Source organism: Mobula birostris, chromosome 9 (genome assembly GCF_030028105.1).
Source record: "Mobula birostris isolate sMobBir1 chromosome 9, sMobBir1.hap1, whole genome shotgun sequence".
NCBI classification, from domain to species: Eukaryota; Metazoa; Chordata; class Chondrichthyes; order Myliobatiformes; family Myliobatidae; genus Mobula; species Mobula birostris.
Window position 1 is genome coordinate 31,935,762 of NC_092378.1, and position 21,371 is coordinate 31,957,132.

General features: G+C 40.3%; 1 protein-coding gene across 2 annotated transcripts in view; it reads right to left on the reverse strand.

Moving 5' to 3' along the window:
- cacna1c (calcium channel, voltage-dependent, L type, alpha 1C subunit) overlaps positions 1-21,371 on the reverse strand; it is a 687,918-nt gene that overhangs the window by 79,037 nt on the left and 587,510 nt on the right. For both annotated transcript variants that reach the window (XM_072267751.1, XM_072267750.1), the window contains exons 33-34: positions 20,555-20,620; positions 14,792-14,883 (exon numbers count right to left, since the gene is read on the reverse strand). In XM_072267751.1, coding sequence (XP_072123852.1) covers positions 14,792-14,883; positions 20,555-20,620 — 158 coding nt within the window. The remainder of the gene's footprint in view (positions 1-14,791; positions 14,884-20,554; positions 20,621-21,371) is intronic.

Here is a 21,371-nt window from a genome sequence, read left to right on the forward strand (position 1 = left end):
CCTGAGCGGCACTTCCTTGGTTTGCTCTTCAAGGATGACACCTTTCTCACGGCACCCTCCCATGCAGCTGCAGGTCATGCGAAACATGCTTTCAGCTTGTCCTTCCCACTATCAAGTGACAGAAACATTCCTTCCAGGTAGAGTAGTAATTTACTTATGTTTCCTCCAATCTAATGCATGACTATTATTGTTTTACTTTGAAGAAGCCAAACACAGATAAGGGACCTCTGTCTATAAGAGAGTCACTTTAACTCTCGATCCCATTCTGACATTTTTGTTCCAATGGAGACCAACAAAAACATAAGAAACGGAACCTAACCCTCCTGCCCAATCTTGAGTTAAACAATTTCAGATTTGCAACTTCTCCAGCCTGTCAGAGTATAGTCTAGTTTTGATGTAAGGTCATTCACCTATAATAGTAACTCAGTTTTTCTATTTTCACAGATGCTGTTTGATCTACAGAACCACTCCACCATCCTGATTTATTCTGGTTTTCAGCAGCTGCTGTGCTTTGCAGCAGACGGTTCCAACATGCCCTTTTGATTATTTTTTCACTTCCTCACTGGCCTCATTCATTTGTTAACTAGATGGCATTGGAAGTATTGTGTCAACTCTATCAAAAATATCCAGGCAAGAAGATCAGACTTGCTCATTGAAAAAAAGCCAAATTCCAAAGTCTTTTAGGCTGTGATAATTGAAATTAGAGATTCTGCAAGAAGTCCTTTCATGCGCCTGAATTGTTCTCGACCCAGTGGAGGTCTCTTTCTTACCACAGAATCATTCCAGGCAGCTGTGGCAGACCTCTGCCCTGAATTCCCACCTGTTACAATAGAGAGATCACTCAGGAACTGTACCAGTGAAGAAATAATTATGTCCATTTCTATTTCAGAGAGGTCAATATGGGATTTTGTGCCAACACTTGAGGGTTACCACTGCTGGAGGGGCTAACTGCGGACATTTCCAATCAGGCATTTCTTATAGTCTCCTCTCCCACGATCTCTTTGCCCAATCTCCCAACAGCACAGATAGCTTCACTCTGTTATGTATTTTACAAATCCGTAATTCTAATTTCCTTCTGAAGATATTGAAACCTTCTCTCATTTTGCTGATGTTTCTCTTTTCTCTTTGGCGACCTTAATTGTACATTTCAACCGTCTGGCTGCCACAACATATGAATCTTTAAAGATCAACACTCCTCTGTGAGCAAAGCATTGACAACTGTGTTCAAATGAAACATGCAGCTTTACAGGGTATTCTACTTGATTTCTTGATCACGCCAAGCACTGGTGAAATGGGCAAATACCAGGACCATGATTAAAATTGGATAAAAATCCTGCAATTACACAGCAATTCAGCCACTTCCTGCAGAGAGGAAATCAGTTATTGTTGCTGGTTATTTAATGAAAGACATCAAACTAAATTTTTAACTCTTTCTCTCTTGTTGGGTGTTGCCAATCATTCTGAGTACTTTCAACCTTTCTGTTTTATTTCAAACTCCAGCATCTGAAGTACTTCGCTTTTGGCTTATGGCCATATTTGTTAATGGCACTATAATTGGCAGTGCATTTGATAATGAAGAAATTTCTTTACACCAGTAAGACTAGTTAGGTATCAACAAAAACAGCAAATAGAATTCAGGCTGGACAAATGTAAGGACACAAAGCAAAAGAAAATGGTAGGATACCAAGAAGTGCAGAGGAATAGTGGGAACATTGGAGTGCATTTTTACAGATCCCTGGAGGTATCAGAAACAGTAGTCATAGTCATACTTTATTGATCCCGGGGGAAATTGGTTTTCGTTACAGTTGCACCATAAATAATAAATAGTAATAGAACCATAAATAATCAAATAGTAATATGTAAATTATGCAAGTAAAATTATGAAATAAGTCCAGGACCAGCCTATTGGCTCAGGGTGTCTGACCCTCCAAGGGAGGAGTTGTAAAATTTGATGGCCACAGGCAGGAATGACTTCCTATGACGCTCTGTGCTGCATCTCGGTGGAATGAGTCTCTGGCTGAATGTACTCCTGTGCCCACCCAGTACATTATGTAGTGGATGGGAGACATTGACCAAGATGGCATGCAACTTAGACAGCATCCTCTTTTCAGACACCACCGTGACAGAGTCCAATTCCATCCCCACAACATCACTGGCCTGCAATTACACAGCAATTCAGTCACTTCCTGCAGAGATAAGCTGATTTTAAAAGTGCCTGCTTTTAATAGCCAAGACAGAGCAATCAGACCAGCTAGAGTTAGACTTTAGATGAAGTATACTGTATAGTTCAGATTGCCACACTGCAGGAAAGATATAACAATACTAGACATGGTGGAATGGAGATTATTGAGGTTGCTGTCAGGACTTGAGAACCTTCGTTATAAGCAGTCACCAACTTGGATGGTGTCACCAAAGATACAAGGGGGTAAGTTTAGTTGAGGTGCACAGAATTATGAGAGGCTGGGAGAGGGTGAACAAGAAATTCTAACTTTCCTTAGCTTGGAATCCTAAACTTTAGTTAACTGGTGGGGAGCTGAAAAATATACCTACTGCCTGAAATTGTGATAGAGCCAAAAGCCTTCATCGCACTTAGAAGGTATGCTGTTTTTTATTTAAAGATGTATAATGTCCAGGCCATTGGGTGAGAGTTAAGATATGACAGGCTGAATGGCCCCATCTTGTGTCAATAATTCTAATGTTACATGTAGCTAAATGACTGAAACTGCATCTTTTCATTTCATTCAAATAACACAAATGTTTGAGAAACAATCCAGATTATTTAAAGTCTATTGTTAACTATAGTAATATTTGCTGTTAATGACTATTATTAAATATAGCAGATGAAATGGGCACACATACAGTACAAAACCTATTCCATTACCCTGATTTTATTTTAGTGACGCACGTCCCATTTTTGCATCTTGTTAAGGTGTTTATCCTCTTGATAACAGCAAAACGTAATGAGTGATGTTCAGAAAGATCACTGCAGGAGGTCTCAACGTTTTTACAATTTACATAGATTAACTGGATGAAGGTACTGAAATGTTGTTAAATATACTCATGACTAAAAGATAAGTAAAATTGAAAGCTGGGAACAGGACATAGGAGACTACAAATGATTATGGATTATTAAGACAGAGAGTCATAGAGAAGTACTGCACAGAAAGGCCCTTCAACCCATCTAGTCCATGCCAAAACCACTTAAATTGCCTACTCCCATTGACCTGCACTGGGACCATAGTCTTTCATACCCCCACTATCCATGTACCTATCCTAACTTCTCTTAAACATTGAAATCGAGTTTGCATACAGCTGGCAGCTCATTCCATACACTCACTACCCTCTGAGTGAAGATTTCCCCTCATGTTCCCCTTAAACTTCTCACCTTTCACCCTGAACCCATGAACGCTGGTTGTAGTCTCACCCAACCTCAGTGGAAGAAGCCTGCTTGCATTTACCCTATCTATACTCCTCATAGTTTTGTACACCTTGATCAAATCTCCTCTCAATCTTCTACATTCTAAAGAATACAGTCCTAACCCATTCAATCTTTCCTTATAACTCAGGTTCTCCAAACCTGGAAAGATCCTTGAAAATTTTCTCTGTACTCTGTACTCTTTCAACCTTGCTTACACCTTTCCTGTAGGTAGGTAACTGCACACAAAACTCCAAATTAGGCCTCACCAACGTCTTATGCAACTGCAACATAACATCCCATCTCCTGTACTCAGTACACTTATTTATGAAGACCAATGTGCCAAAAGCTTTCTTTACAATCCTATCTACCTGTGATGCCTCTTTCAACAAATTATGGACCTGTATTCCCTTTGTTCTACCATACTGCTCAGTGCTCCACAGTTCACTGTGTAAGGCATACCCTGGTTGGTCCTACCAAAGTGCGAAACCTCGCACTTGTTTACATTAAATTCCATCTGCTATTTTTCAGCCCATTTTTCCAGCTGATGCAGATCTCTCTGCAAGCCATGATAACCTTCCTCACTGTCCACTACAACCCCAATCTTGGTGTCAGCTGAAAATTTGCTGATCCAGTTAACCACATTATCATCCAGAACATTGATATAGATGACAAACAAGGATCCAGCACTGATCACTGTGGCACACCACTAGTCACAGGCCTCCAGTCAGAGAGGCAATCGTCTACTACCACTCCTTGGCTTCTCCCACAAAGCCAATGTCTAATCCAATTTACCACCTCAATCTGAACGCCGAATGACTGAATCTTCTTGACCAGCCTCCCATGCAAGAACTTGTCAAGCGTCTTATTAAAGTCATGTAGACAACATCCACCTCCTTGTCTTCATCCACTTTCCTAGTAACTTCCTCGAAAAATTCTATAAGATTGGTTAGATATGATCTACCATGCATAATGCCATGCTGACTATCCTTAATCAGTCCATGTCTATCCAAGTATTTCTATATCCAGTTCCTCAGAATACCTTCCAATAACCTTCCCACAACTGATGTCAGCCTCACTGGCCTACAATCTGGTTTATGCTTATGGCCTTTTTTGAACAGCGGTACAACATTCGCTTTCCTCTAATTTTCTGGTACCTCTCCTTTGCCAAGGATGACCTAAGTATCTCCACTAAGGCTTGGCAATTTCTGCACTTGCCTCCCGTAAGATCTGAGGGAACGCCTTGTCAGGTCCTGGGGATTTATCCACCCTGATTTGCCTCAGGGTAGCAAACACCTCCTCCTCTGTAATCTGTTACAGGGTCCATGAGTTGATGCCGCTTTGCCTCATATCTATAAACTCTGTATCTGCCTCCTCAGTAAATACCAAGAATTCATTTAAGATCTCCCCCATCTGTTTTGGCTCCACACATGGAGTACCATTCTGGTCTGATTAGATTTGTGAGTGGGCAAATGAAGGATAATGTGGGAAAAGATGGAACTGTCCACTTTGGATTACAAAAGAATGCAGAAATTTTAAGAGACATAATCTGGTCCAAACATGAGTCTTTCCCTTATATGCAGCTTGTTTCATGCTTTACTTATTGCTGAAATAAAATAATATCACTATTATTTCTTATCAATAAATGAATAACCAATTTATCCTCCATTCTCACTTCCACACTGACCTCTCTGTTTTTGGCTTCTTACACTGCTTCTTTGATGCCCAAAGTTTGAGCAATGTCATACCATCTTCTTCCTAAGCAGTGCAGATCTTGGGACTCAATATATTGACAGGTTTCTTATATTACTCAGTCAAAGGATGTGGGCTTCATGGGCTGAACCAGCTATTTAACTGCCCATCCTTGATTGGCCTTCAGAAGGTGGTTGTGAGCAGCCTTCTTGAACCACTGCAGTGCTTGAGGAGTCAATATACTAGTGATGATGTTAAGGAAGGAATTCCAGAATCTAAGCCCACCCTTTTCAGCTTGTGACAGAACCAAATGGATTCATCGACAGGTCTTTAACCATAATGTTAACCCAGTTATTCTCTTTCAAGAGATGCTTCCTGATCTACTGGGTGTTTCTTTTATTGCAGTTTAACAGATGTGAGTGGTTTAAATTTGATCATTGTTTTTCTTCTTTCCTTTGTCCTTTTTCAACTCCCTCCATTCATAGCTGCCTTTACTTAAATCTCCTCCACTCATGAGCTTTCCCTTCTTCAACTGGAAGAAATCGCCATCTTTTGTGCCTCTTTTGATTTCCACTCTACTAGACATTTATCTCCTTTCACTGCTGTACCATTGAAAATGAACTAAACTTCTAACTTTGCCCATTTCTGATGAAGGGTCATCTATCTGAACTATTTACTTTCCATTGGTGCTGCTTAATTAACTAAGTATTTCCAGTATTTTCTTTTTTATTAATTTTGGGGCAAAACTTCAATAACTCAATAATCTTATCAAACACAAAGACACCTCACAAAGGAAACCTCAAAAATTCAATAGAAATTTTTGGTGACTGTGGCTTTTCCTCAGGCAGTACTTATTTCTATTCTTTAATTAAGCCCTTGCAACCATGCAGCAATTTCAACACCCCTAGCAACCACATTATTACTACTTTGCAACCTTGGAATGGTTGACACAAAAAGCGGACAGGAAATATTATAGGATTAGTCAGCTCAGATAGTTGCTAAGCATCAGCTCCTGGATGATTAGACAGGAACACTGGTGAAGTTCTCTGTTTGTTACCTTGTTAAAGATAATTATAAATTACCACTCATTCTTTTTAACACACTTGTCTTTTAATCCCACTGGCACAACAGATCAGTGAGGAATATGCTGTTTAGACAATAATTGAAGTTAAGCAATAAATCACTTTGATACAACAAAAACTAAAATGCAATAAAAATGAATGGCTTGAAAAAAATTTGGAACTGTTCTTTATGTTCCTAAAGGAAACATGTAACAAAATCAGCTCGAATATTGTAGATTGAAATATTTTATAAGTATATTTATAATTCTAAAGCAAGGTAAGTATATGCCATCACTTACCTTTTCCACAAGGTCAGAGACTCATTTAAAATATGTTGGTAGTTTTCACACCAGCCCTGAGAGAGAGCCAAGGGATCGAATGCAAGGTGGCCTCACCTCAGCATGTGAGTACTGCATGGGGCTGAATGATGAGTTCAGAGATCAGCTATGGCAGCATTTGACCTCTAGTTTGTCTTGGACTTCTGAATTTGATCAGTGTCCAAGAGGAACTGAGCCATGGACTAGATAGCCAGCTGTGTTCTCGTGCACACATCTGTTATGATTCTACAAACACACCAGGTGCTGTTGCTAGCATTTGTTACTGTTTATAATATATTCTTTCAAGATATTTAGGTCACTCACAAGGAAAATCAATATTTGCTCAGGTGCTGAATCTGTTCTACCAGAGTAAAACATAAATGTTGCAATAAATCTTTTAACTTGTTTAAAATGAACAAAGTTACAACTAGAATCAAGCAAATATCTGATTAGACCATACTTGGTGTACTCTAAGTAGCTCTAGGCACAAATGGCTTATAAAGAATATACTGATCAAAGGGAAAGATTCATACATAAGATCATAGACCCATAGAACAGTACAGCATAGAAAGAGACAAGTTAGTTTGCTATGTTCTCATCAGCTTACGTAAGAAGAATCCATTCAGTTTTTTTTACATGTCCTCTTCAGGAGGCCTGTGGCGCGTGGCCAAGTGGTTAGGACGTTGGACTAGGGATCTGAAGGTCGTGGGTTTGAGCCTTGGCTGCGGTAGCATGTGTGTCCTTGAGCAATGCACTTAACCACACAATGCTCCAGTCTACCCAGCTGAGAATGGGTACCAGCAAAAATGCTGGGGGTTAACCTCGCGATAGACTGGCATCCTATCCGGTGGGTGGGGGGGAGTCTCGCACTCTCAGTCGCTTCACGTCACGGAAGCCGGCATAAGCACTGGTCTGATGGGCCACAAGGCTCGTGACAAACTTTAATCTAATCTTCAGGAGGCCCTAGAATTTATTTCTTTCAGATGATTTTCCAACTCCCTTTTCAATGCTGCAACTGGATCTCCCTCAACTACCGTCCCTTGGTGAGTACTCCAAAATTCATACTCTGGTACATAAAAATGTTTCTTCTCTTGCTACCTTTGATTCTTTTGCCAGTTATCATGCTTCTACAACATCTTCTTCCTGATCCTTCTTTCTATGGACTCTTTAAGATCAAATACCTCTATCTGATACCTTGAAACTTCTCTTTCAAAAAGAACAACTCACTCACCTCTGACCTCTTCACACTTTGTGCATCTTTTATTCATGCAATAAATTTACTAAGTCCCTTCTTTTTCCTTTCTTAACTACTCAGAATGGGACACAAACTTATAGCTGTGGCCAAACCTGTATTTTATAAATGCTCACGATTAATTTATTGCTCTTAGAGACACAGAAAATAGCAGCAGAAGTAGGTCATTCACTATCATAAGAATGCTTCATTATTTCGTATAATGGTAGTTCTTCTATCTCAAACCATATTCCCACCCTCTCTCCATACCCTTTGATGTCTTTTACATTCATAAATCTAATAACTTCTTAACTATATTTAATACATTGTCTTCAAAAGCATACTAATGAAAAGAGTTCTGCAGGTTCACCTATCTGTGAGTGAAGAAGTTGCTCTTCATCTCAGTCCAGAATGCCTTCCATTGTATCTTGAGACCAGGATAGTTGCTTCTGGAATCCCTTGCCATGAGAAATATCTTGCCTGCATCTAGTCTGTCAAACTCTCTCAGCATTTTATATATTTGTATAATCTATGAGATAGATCTATGTATATCTATGAGCGTAGAGTCTTTCAGAACAGGAGCCTTCATCCCTCCACGAAGGTCTCCGGATACCAAGCAGTCTGTGTCACCACCCTCCTTTATAGCTGTGAAGCTTGGGTAACCTACAGCCGTCACATCAAGTCCTTGGAGCGCTTCCACATAAGCTGCCTCCAGCGCATCCTGGGAATTACCTGGCATGAGTGGGTGCCTCACACTGAAATACTTGTAAAGACCAACTGCAGGAGTATTGGGGGCATGATCACCCAGCGTCAGCTGCAGTGGCTGGGGCACGTGATAAGGATGCCCCATGTCAGCTACCCCACAGAGTGTTATACGGCCAGCTACATCATGGTCGACGCTCAGCTGGAAAGCGCTATAAGGATCAGATGAAGAATGCTTTAAGGAAGTGCAAGATCAGACCCGAGGACCTGGAGGAGGTTGCTGCTGACCGTACCACTTGGCGACACCTGTGTAGGGACGGGGTTCGTATTCTGGAGATGGAAAGAACAACCAGAAGACAGCAGAAGAGAGCCAGGAGAAATGCAGCCACGGTTGCCACCACTACCACATATACATGTCCCACCTGCAACAGAGCTTGTGGGTCCAGGATAGGACTGTATAGTCATCAAAGATCTCACCGTTAAAGGAGTGGACGTTGTCATTGGATTTCGATGGACAACTGAAGATATCTATGAGATCTCCTATCATTATTTTTAAACTCCAGAGAATAGATGCACAGTTGCCACAAGCTCTCCCACCATCCCAGTAATCAATTTAGTGAATCTTTGTTGCACTGCCCCATTGGTAGTTATATCCTTTCTTAGGCAAGGCAACAAAGGCTACATGCAAGACCCCAGCTGTGGTCTCACCAAGGTCCTGTAAAATCCTAGCTGCTATAATCAAAGTCTGTTCATTAAAAGCTAACATACCATTTGCCTTCTTAAGTGCTTGCAGCACTTACGTTTTGCTTTCAGTGATAACTGTACAAGGACACTAGCTCCCTTTATACATTAGCATTTACCAATCATTTCCAATTTATATATTCTCCTGCCTGTTTTCTTGGGAAGGTAGATAACTTCATATATTTACCCATGTAGTACAGCACCGGTGACTACTTTGTGAACTTTGTCTAGATTACTTTGAAGCCTCTTTGCATCTTCCTCTCTGCTCACAATCCACCCAGTTTTAAGTTGTTGGCAACTTCAGAAACATTTATTTATTGAGAGACACCACGGAATAGGCCCTTCCAGCCCATCGAGTCGTGTTGCTCAGCAACCCTCCATTTAACCCTAGCTTAGTCACAGGACTATTTACAATGAACAAATAACCTACCAACCAGTATGTCTTTGGACTGTGGGGGGAAACTGGAGCACCTGGAGGAAACCCACAAATCACAGGGGTTGAAGCCAGGTCACTGGTACTGTGATTTGTGCCAACCACTACACTACTGTGCCACCTCATATTCAGTTCCTTCATCCAAAATGGCGATGAATATTATGAACAGCTAAGATTCAAGAACTGATCCCTTTGGTAGCCAAATAGTCACTTTCTGCCACCTAAAAAAGCCCATTTATAATTCTCTGTTTCTTGTTTGTCAACCAAATTTTAATCCATTATTTTATCTTCCAACCCCACATGCTTTAAAACTGCACATTAATCTATATATGGGTTTGTGTTGAAGGCCTTCTAAAGAATTAAGTAATATACATTAATTGGTTCTTTCATATCTATCTACTAATTAAACCCTCAAAACAAAAACATCACTAGGTTGCAAATCACAATTTCCCTTTTATGAATCCATGTCGAACTTGTCTAAAACCCTTTAGTGTTTACCATTATCACATCTGTTATAACAGGCTCCAGTACTTTCCCTATTGATAATGAAACTGAACAGTAACCAACTAACCAAGCCATAGGCTAACCATACTGTTGCTCCCCATCTTAACACTCTTTTCTGTTTTTAAATAATCTGCAGGAACTGTTCCACGATCCACTGAAATCTGGAAAATGACAACCGAGGTATCCACTATTTCCATGGAAACCTCACAATCCTCCAGCAGGAAGAAGATTAAAATGAACAGATTTATTCAGTTTAATTTTTGCAGCACTTCTTTGTTAGCCAATACTAATTTCCATTTGTTCCTCCTTTTCATTAGACCTTTGGTTGCCCTGCATTGGAGAGCTAGGTAGGACATAACCAATTTAGTTTTGTTAGATTGCTCTGCCATTTCTTTGTTCTCCATTACAAATTCTTATTTTCCTGATTGCAGGGGGTCTGCAGTTGCTATCTTTCATTTACATATTGGTAGAAGCTTTATCATAGATTCATAGAGCAATACAACATGGATACAAACCCTTTGGCCCAACCAGTCCATGCCAACCATGGTGCCCACCTAGCTGGTTCCATTTTCCCGTGTTCAGCCCCTGCATGTACCTAGCCAAGGACTTCTTATAGTATACTATTGTACCTGCATCAGTCACTTCACCTGGCAGCTTATTTCATAAACTCATCACTCTCTGTACAAAAAGTTGCTACGCAGGTCCCTTTTAAGTCTGTACCCTTACACCCTCAACCTATGCCTCCTAGTTCTGGGCAGCCTAACCTGGGGAAAGGATTGCTACCATCCGCTTTAATATTTTGTTTTGAGATACGACATGGTAACAGGCCCTTCCAGCCCAGTGAGCTCCTCCACCCAATTACACGCATGTGACCAATAAACCAACTACCCTGCATGTCTTTGGAATGGGTGAGGAAACCGGAGCACCCGGAGGAAATACCCGCAGTCATGGGGAGAACTCCTTACGGTGTCAGAATTGAACCCAGGTTGCTGTCACTGTAATAGCATTATGCTAACTGCTAAGATACCATGTCACCCCAAACTGCTGTGCTGTCTAGGAATAAAAACCTAGCCTGACTAACTTTCCTCATATACCTCAAGTTTCAGTCAATTTTCAAAGTGAAGCTTATGTCACCATAAAATACCTTGAGATTCATTTTCTCGCAGGCATTTACAGGACAAGGAAATCCTCATAAGTCTCGGCAGGCATAATGGGAAAATAATAGCAGGAAGTTTTAGCTGCCCTAATATTGATCAGGAAGGTTTGTTCAGGAAAGCTTTCTGAAGCAATATGTAGATAGGCTCTAACAGAGAAGGTGCAACACTTAATCTCCTCTTAGGAAATGAGGCTGGGGAAATGGCTGATGTATCAGCTGGGGAGCACTTTGGGACCAGTGACCATAATTCAGCTGCGTTTAAATTAGCTATGAAAGAAGATGAGAAAACCTGCAGAGGTTAGAAATCCAAGCAACACACACAAAATGCTGGAGGAACTCAGCAAATCAGGCAGCATCTATAGACTCTGATAAAGGGGCTCTGCCCAAAATGTTGACTGTTTAACTCTTTTCCATAGATATTGCCTGATCTGCTGAGTTCCTCCGGCATCTTGTGTGTATAGCTATGAAAAAAGATAGGACTGGTCCAGAAATTAATGTCCAAAATAAGGTGAAGGCTAATTTTGACAGGAACTTGACTGGAAAATGCTGTTAGCAGGTAAAGTGAGTAGGAGGCTTTTAAAAGCTAGAAGGGGAGACTCCAGGGCTCGTATAAGACCATAAGATACCAGAGTAGAATTAGGCCAGCTGGCCAACTGAGTCTGCACTGCCATTCGATCACACCCCCTCCTCAACCCCATTCCCCGGCCTCTCCCCGAAACCTTTGAGGTCATGTCCGATTAAGAACAATCAAGAGAACCTTCCTTGTTAGAGTGAAGGCAAGGCCAGCAACATCAGGAAACCCTTGGCAATGAAGGATATTGAGGCTCAGGTCAGAAATAAGTCTCTTGAAGAGTATGTAAAGTACACTACAGAAAGCATGAGGGTAAAAAGTGGACACAATGGATTCCTGGCAGATAAAATGAATGAGAATCCTAGAAGTTTTTAGGCAAAAAGGTAACCCCGGAGAGAAAGTTCCTAAAGGATTAGTAGGGTCATTTATTTATGGAGACATGGGAGATGGGGGAGGTCTTAAATAGACCATAAGACATAGGAGCAGAATTACTCAATTTGGTCCATCGAGTCTGCTCGCTCCAATACCCTACCTTCACCTGTATCCCTTCATGGTCTGATCAGTCACAATCTATCAACCTCTGCCTTAAATATACACAAAGACTTGGCCTCCACAGCTGTCCCTGGCAAAAAATTCCACCGATTCACCACTCTCTGGCTAAAGAAATTCCTCCCCATCTCCAGTTTAAAAGGACACCCCTCTACTCTGGGGCTGTGTCCTCTTGTCTTGGATTCTCCCACCATAGGGAACATCCTCTCCACACCCACTCTATCATGGCTTTCACCTTTTGATAGGTTTCTGTGAGGTCACCCCTCATTCTTCTGAGTTCCAGAGATTACAGGTCCAGCACCATCAAATACCCTTAACATACCTTATTCGTATTCACTGTGGAAAAGGATATGGCAGCAGGGAAAGGAACATTAATATTTTGGATTGTATCAATATTTCAAAGAAAGGACATTGAGGGTCTTGAAGTAGATAAATATCTGTGGCATGATCAGGTTTATCCTAAAATATTGTGGAAAGAAAAGGAATAAATTACGGTGGTTCTGGCAGAGACTTCTAAATCTTCATTAGCTACAGGTAAGGTTCTGAAAGACTGGAGAATGGCTAATTTCAGACTTCTGCGAGGGCAAGCCAGGAAAATATATGCCTGTAAGCCTGTTATCAGGGGTAGGAAAGTTAATGGAATGAATTCTGAGGGAAAGGATCTATCTGCGCTTTGAAAGGTAATGACTGAGGGATAGTTAGCTGGGCTTTGTGCATGGGAAATCCAGTCTTACAGACTTAACAACAGAGATAACCAAGGAAATTGATGGAGCAGGGCAGTAGATGTCATCTACATGGACTTCCGCAAGGCCCTTTGACAAGGTCCTAGTTGGTAAACTGGCCTGGAAGTTGAGAACGTATGGCATCCAGGGTGAGTCAGCAAATTGGATACAAAAATTGGCTTGGCGGTAGGAGGCAAAGAGTGGTGTGTGCTTTTCTGACTGGAGGACTGGACCAATGGTGTGCCACAGGGATTGGTTCTGGGTACCCCGTTAATTTTCATTTCTATTCATGATCTGGATGAAAACTTAGGAAGCATGATAAGTAACTTGGCAGATCACTCCAAATAGGTGGCAGAGGAGACAATGAGGAAGTTTCCTAACTTATGATAATATCTAGGTTGACTGGGAAAGTGGGAAAAGTAATGACAATTGGAACTCCTCTCAGACAGGTCCAAAGTAATTTATTTGAGAAGTCAAACCAGAGCAGGACATACGTAGTGAATAGCAGGGCTCAGGGGAGTGCGTAGAGCACTGATACCTACAGGTATAAATACATAGCTTCCTGAAAATGGCGACACAGTCAGACAGGAAGAAGACATATGACATGCTTGCCTGCATTGGTTAGGGCAATGACAACAGGGGTAAAGGCATCAAGTTAAGAGATGTGGTTCAGACTGCTCCTTGAGTTTTGTTTGTAGTTCTGGTTGCCACACTGCATAAAATACATAATTAGAGAAGAAAGGATGCAGAAAGGATTCACACGGATGTTGACTGGCCGGAGTAAAAAGGAGAGACTGGATAAATTGGGACTGTTTACCCTGGAACAAAGGAATGTAAGTGCTGACCTTACAGAGGTTTATAAAATACTATGGGGCATGGATAGGGTAGATAATCATTATAATTTTCCCTGGGGTAGAAGAATCCAAAAATATATCTTTTCCCAAGCAAGCGGAATCTAAAACACAAAATCGTAAATTTAAAGTGAGATGAGAAAGAGCTAAAGGAGATCTGAAGGGTATTGTTTTTACAGGGAGGGTGGTTGGTACATGAACGATCTGTCAGAGGAAGTGGTGGAGCCAGGTACAATTACGGTGTTCAAAAGCCATTTGCAGGTACATGGATAGGAAAGATTTAGAGAAATATGGGCCAAACACAAGCAAATCAAACTATCTTATGAAGGCACCTTGGTCAATGGGGATGAATTGGGTCAAAGGGCCTGGTCCCATGCTGTATAACTCATTTGATTTCTATAACCAAATGTATTAATAGATACAAAGAAAAGCTGAGCCTGCAGAGGAGGCCCTGATCTCATCCTCTTAGCCACAAAGTCTATGCAGCTCTGTGTAACTAGGTAGTACAGCCCGATTACCCTGAAAAGGATACTCACCTGCCAAGAAATTTTAAAAAATCTATCACAATGGAGAACAATAATCTTTGAGTTCAGTCTTCAGGATATTGGTCCTGGAATATTAATTTCAAACATCATAACTAGTTTTATGTATGTTCTACATTGTATATTGAAAACTAGAGAGTGAAGGCATCTTTAGGGAGTCAGTCTCATCATATCGAATATTTTATGTAGAGAGGGAATGCCTCAATCTGTAATTAAAGAATCATTAAAGCACCAGCACCAATGTTTATTGGATAGCACCAACTGAGTGATCATTTCAGAAGTATAAGTGAGTATAATTACAAACCTGAAGAGCAACAGAACAGCTTGTGGAAAGGTTTGGAAATTGTTGTTCCTGTTAATGTGAGTCCCATCATTAATGGCAATCTTACCAAATACCTACAATAATGAAGCAAATAAATTCATATTAATTTATTAACTTATATTGGCTCATTGTTGACATCATCTGGAAAACATAATAGGTTCTACATGCATTAATTGCACTCTCTACCTCACCACAAGCTATCTCAACCACTCCACTGTATGAAATTCATGCCACTGCTTGTTGACATTCATATTAGGTGAGCAGAAACTTCCTCCCTTAAATATGAAGAAACATAAAACCTACAGCACAGTACAGGCCCTTCAGCCCACAATGCTGTGCTGAGTATGTACTTACTTTAGAAATTACTTAGGCTTACCCATAGCCCTCTATTTTTCTAAGCTCCGTACCTATCCAGGAGCCTCTTAAAAGACCCTATCGTATCCAAGAGGTGGAAGACAATGTTTATACCTCCACTACAGCCCTCATCTAATTCTGAAGACATTAGAGGTTGCAGATGCTGGAAATCTGGAGCAAAGCCGAAGAACTCAGCTATTCAAGCAACATTTATGGAGGGAAGTGGGCAGTCAAAATTTAGGGTTGAGGTCTTTCACCATATTAATAAAGGTTCTAAACCCACAATGTCATCTGCTCATTTCGCTCCATAGTGCTACTTCACCTGAATTCTTTCACCTTTGTTTTGTGTTGCCCCTCATCTAATTCTGCTTATTTCTCTATCATAGCCAGATGTTGAACTAAACTGTAAACAATATGTTACCTGAACTAGAACTGAACTTCTAATTGCATATCACCTTCAGTACCACAGGTTTCCCAGTCTCCAGAAATATGCGTATCTTGATCCCTGCTTCATAGGCTATTCTTTCTTAACATTCTTATAATTTTGTTCAAAGTCTTCAATAAGATCACCCTTATCTCTATAATTTCCTCTGGGACTATACACTATACTCCGATCTCGTATAATTCTTCCTTATTTTTACTCTACCGTAGTACACAGTGTAGATTTTATGCTCCAAAATCTGAAAATCCCTCTCCTTAACTGCATCTTACTGTCTTTCACTGCTCTTTCAAGTAATTCTTCAACACAATATCTATGTAGATTTTGTACTTTCTATTTTTGACTGCATTACCAAAAATATTTTTCTCAAGGGTTAAGATTGAACCTCCTGAGAAAATGCAAAATTGGGGAAAGAACAGAGTTAGATAGGACATGGGAGAGTAGATTGGGAGCAGCTGTTGCTGGGTAAGTTGACATCTAACATGTGAGAGTCATTTAAAGACCAGTAGGTCAGAATTCGAGATCAAAATATTCCTATGAGGAGAAAGACAAGAATGGTGAGGTTTGGGAACCCTGGATAACAAAAGATGCTGTAAATATAACCAAGAAGAAAAAGGAAGCAAACATACAGCTTCGGAAATCAAATAGGCTATTGAAAAATATAAAAGGAAGTAGGAAAGAACTTAAAACAGGGAATCACGAGGGCTAAAAGGGGCAATGAAATGTCCTTCGTGACTAGGATTAAGGAGAATCCCAGGTCATTTTATATGTTAAAAACAAGAAGGTAGCTAGGGAGAAGGTAGGACCACTCACAGACAACAGAGGAAATGAATGCTTGGAGCTAGAGGAAATGGGCAAGGTACCAAATGGGTAATTCACATTGCTATTCACCAAGGAGAAGGACATGGAGGTTCGTGAGATCAGGGAGGAGTATGCTGATATTCTAAGGTATATTAACATGAAGAAGGAGTGGGTAGATGGGTGGTTTGAAAAACATTAAGGTGGATAAATTCTCCAGGGCTTGATGGAATCTATCCCAGGTTTTTGGGAGAGAGACAAGGAGTGAGATTGCTGGGGCCCTGGCAGAGATCTTTCTATCCTGCTTAGCCACAGGTGGGATCCCAGAGGAATGGAGAAGAGCCAATGTTGTTTCTTTGTTCAAGAAGGGAAATAGGAACAAACTAGGACATTACAGGCAGTTGAGTCTTACACCAGTGGCAGGGAAACTACTGGAAAACCTTTTTAGGAACAGGATTTACCCACATTTGGAGAAGATTGGATTTATAGTATTACGGGTAGTCAGCATGGATGTGTGCTGGGAAGGTCATGGCTTACAAACTTGATTAAGTTTCTTGAATAGGTGACGATGATAATTAATGAGGTTAAGACCGTGTACTTCAGTAAAGCATTCAACAAGATCCCTCATGGTAGAGTGAGGGATTAAGAAGATTAAGGCATGTGAGAGCCACAGAGGCTTGGTAGATTGCATGCAGAATTGGCATGGCCGCAGCAGATGAGGGGCAGTGGTGGAGGATGTTATTCTGAATGTGACCTGTGGTGTTCTACAGGATCAGTGATGGGACATTTGCTGTTTGTGATATGTATTACATGAATGACTTGAATGAAAATATAGGTCTCTGAATGGTATGTTTTCAGACACGGAATTTGGTGGAGTTGTAGATAATGAGGAAGGTTGCAAAGGATACAGCAGCGTATAGAACCTAGAACAGTACAGCACAGGTACAGGCCCTTGGGCCCACAATGTTGTGAACCAGCTAAAAAGTAAATAACACCTCCCCAAATCTAATCCCTCCTACCTACACAATGTCCATATACCTCCACCTTCCTCATATTCACATGCTCATGTAAGTGTTCCTTAAAAGCCTCTGATGTATTTACCTCTACCACCACACCAGGCAGTGCATTCCAGCCATCCACCACTCTGAGCAAAAAATCTTATCCCTCACAGCCCTTTTGAACCTATCCTCGTTATCCTCTTTCACTTTCAACACATGCCCTCTGGTATTAGACACTTCTATCCTGTGAAAAAGAAATTCCCTGTCTACTCTATCTACGCCTCTCATAGTCTTACAAACCTCTATCAGATCTCCCCTCAGCCACCACCTCTCCAGAGAAAACAACCCAAGCTTGTCCAGCTTCTCATGATAACACGTTCTCTTTAAATGAGGCAGCATCTTGTTAAACCTGTTCTGCACCCTAACCAAAGCCTCAATTTCCTTCCTCTAGTGGGGTGACCAGCACTGTATGCAATACTCCAGATGTGGCCTAACCACAGATCTATAAAGTTGCAACATAACCTCTTAATTTTTGAACTCAATGCCTCAACAAATAAAAGCAAGCCATGGGACTTCTTAACCACCCTATCGACCTGTGTAGCCGCTTTCATGGAGCTATGAACTTGGGTCATAAGATCTCTTTCTATAGGTCTACTGCAGATATTGGAAGATAAATGGTAGATAGTGTGTGTGAGGTGTTGCTTTTTGGGAGGTCAAATATAATGGGAAAGTATACAGTAAACAGCAGGACCCTCTGAATCATTGATGTACAGAGGGATCTTGGGGTGCAAGTCCATAGCGCCTTGAAAGTGGAAACACACACTGAGGTTGGTAAAGAAAGACTTTCAGCATACTTGTCTAATCGGATGGGGGCACTGAATATTAAAGTTGGCAAGTCACGTTGCAATTGTACAGTATGAGCTTGGTTACAGCTCGTTTGGAGTGTTGTGTGCAGTTCTGGTCCCTGCAGTAAAGGAAGCATAAGAAGCCTTTAGAGGAGGTACAGAAAAGGCTCACAAAGATATTGCTTCAGTTAGAGAGTGCCTCGCTATGAGAGGCTGGACAGACTTAAATAGTTTTCCCTGGAGTGTTGGAGGCTGAGGGCCAACCTGATAAAATTATAGAAAAATTATGAGAGGCATAGATAGGCTAGATAGTCCGGTTATTTACCCAAGGGTAAATGTTAAACACCAGGTGGTATACAATTAAGGTGAGATGGGCAAGTTTCAAGGCAAGTTTTGTTTTTAACAAAGAAAATGGTAGATGCATGGATTTTTCTGTCAGGGCAGCGAGTAGAAGTAGATGTGATAGAAACATTTAAGAGCACCTAGACAGGTATATGAACAGGAATTGCATGGATGGCTTTTGACCACGTGTAAGTAGATATGACTAGTTTGATTTGGCATCATGGTCAGCACAGGTATTGTAAGCCAAAGGGGCCTGTTCAAGGTTGATAAATTCTTGATTAGTAAAGGCGTCAATGGTTACAGGGAGCAGTCAGGAGAAATACAGAGGGAAAAAAAATCAACCACGATCGAATGCTGTAGACTTGATGGGCTGAATGGCCTAATTGTGCTCCTATGCCTTATGGTCTATGCTGCATTATCTTACATTCTCTACACAGTATTTCCTATGTAAACCATATTTGGTATTTGTGGATAGATATATTGATACAATGAGATTCTTGGCATGACTATGCTTGTTTTGGGAGCAGCATGGATGAATGGATTAATGCAGGCTCTAATGTTCTTGTTTCGAGAAGTTAAGATGGGAAGAAACTTCAGTTGCTCTTAGACATGTCAGATGGCTGTTATTCATGATGAATTAATTACTTCTTGCTTTGGTTGAAAGGTAATGGGAGAAGGATGTTATCATTTTTACTTGATAAGTTTTCAATAGTATCTTAGATTGCAAAATATTTTTAAGATTTTAGATGGTTCTTCCAATTAGGAAAAGTTCCACTGTTGTGGGAGGACTACATTTAGCTGGAGAGAGGCAGTATATTCTCTGGCATCCAGTAGCAAGAGTAAAGCTCATTAATTTGACACAATTTAATGAGTGCTATAATGTGTGTAATGTTTTTGAGTAAAACATCAACATCTAGCAGCATATATACTGAACTGCAAGATATCATTCACTGGACTAATAAATGTGCAATTGGCACAATTTTATGCTTTATTTGCTCTGTTTTTATTATATATCATTAAATGAAATACAGTGGATTCTGATTAATTGGGATGCACCAGGACCAATACATTTTGGCCCAATTAAGCAGCTGCCTCGATTAGCCATGGTTTCATGGAACTAGTTTAAAAAAGGCAAACTATCATTTATTTATCTGAGTAACAAATTATGCATTTAAATGAAATACAGAACAAATTGGAACACTACCCATATTACTACAGTATTATAAAACTATATATTAGTTTCTAATAGTTGGCGACAGAAGAATTCATCCAGTGTACACTGCCGTGTTCTTTTGAATGACTGTAAATGAATAAAATCAGTGCAGATAATGGACTGCCTTCATTTCATTCCTGTATGTAGTGTCAAAAATCACTGCTTTTTAATTCCGCATTGGTTGGCCTAAATGAATAACATAACACAAACATATGCAAATGATACTATTTATTAACTGTTGGCTCTAAGCTCAGTGTAGTGTCTAATGGCCACACAACTGCATGTGACTGATGCTCGCTAGATACCATTGCATGCCCCAAATCTTCATTTTCATTGTAACATTCAAGATGATTGAAATTCTTTGTAGGTCCTAATTTGTTGAAGTAGTGAAGTTGTTTCACTCTGACTTGCGGCCATTTCTAAATTGTCTTACTGCTTTTTTCTCACCAACTGTTTGTGACGAAAATCACTGCTTTTTGAAGATAAACATATGCAACTATTGCTATATAAAAACTGTTCACTCTAAACTGCCATACATGTGCACGCAACTGATGTTAGTTAGAAACTTTTCGGCAACAGTCTTCTGTCCCAAATAAACAAACAAAATCCTGGCTATTTTCTCGATTAGTTTTTGTTCTTTAAGAGTTGTCCCAGGTAAACGGCTGTCCCAATTAACTGATGGCCCAATTAACCGCAGTTCACTGTATAAGGTATGACACTGAACACGTCAGTTCCTAACAATACAAAAATACTTACCTGCATTCCAATCACAGCATAGATGAAAAATAGCATAACTATCAGAAGAGCAACATATGGTAGTGCCTGTAAAGACAGTTAAAACACCATTAATGAACATTGAAAAGTACTGCTGGTGAGTGCAGTAATTCCTGACAAATGGTGAAATTTTTACCTTCTAGTTATAGGAAGCTACTAGAATGATCAGGGAAAAAATACAAGACCTATTTATATAGCATTGCTGCCCATTCAGGAGCAAGTCAGGTATTTGGTCTAGACAGGATTGAATCACAGAACTGTCATAAAAGATTGTCATTTTTATTAGTTAAAGCAGTTTTGATCTGTAAGATCTCTTCCATTTTCTAAATAGCTAAAGGGAATTCAAATCAATTGTTAAATAAAGATTAAGAATTAAAATTTGCAGTTGATTCACTGGTGCAGGATGCTTATAACACCTAGAACTGTTCACAGGCTTTAAGGCGTTTTGCACTGAATTGTTGAGATGGTTATTTCAATACAGCACCCTCTATGAGATGGATAGTGCAAGCAATTGGATAAACCTAGAAACCATACAACTAAGTGCATTAAAAGTATACTTCGTTCTGTGTTCTATCTTTAACTGGATTAGTGTTTGCCCATTATGTTCTCAGATGGGATTAATTTAAACAAGCACTTTATAAATATCTGTGTAAATTTTATGTATAAGGGGAATGGTCCTTTAAGTGACACTGCAAGAGAGCGAGCAGGAATTTGGAGACCCACTAGAATGGCGACTGCTAAAAGATAGCCATTCTTTGATGCATTCTGGGAAAAAATAAAGTTTAATTTATGTAGGGGT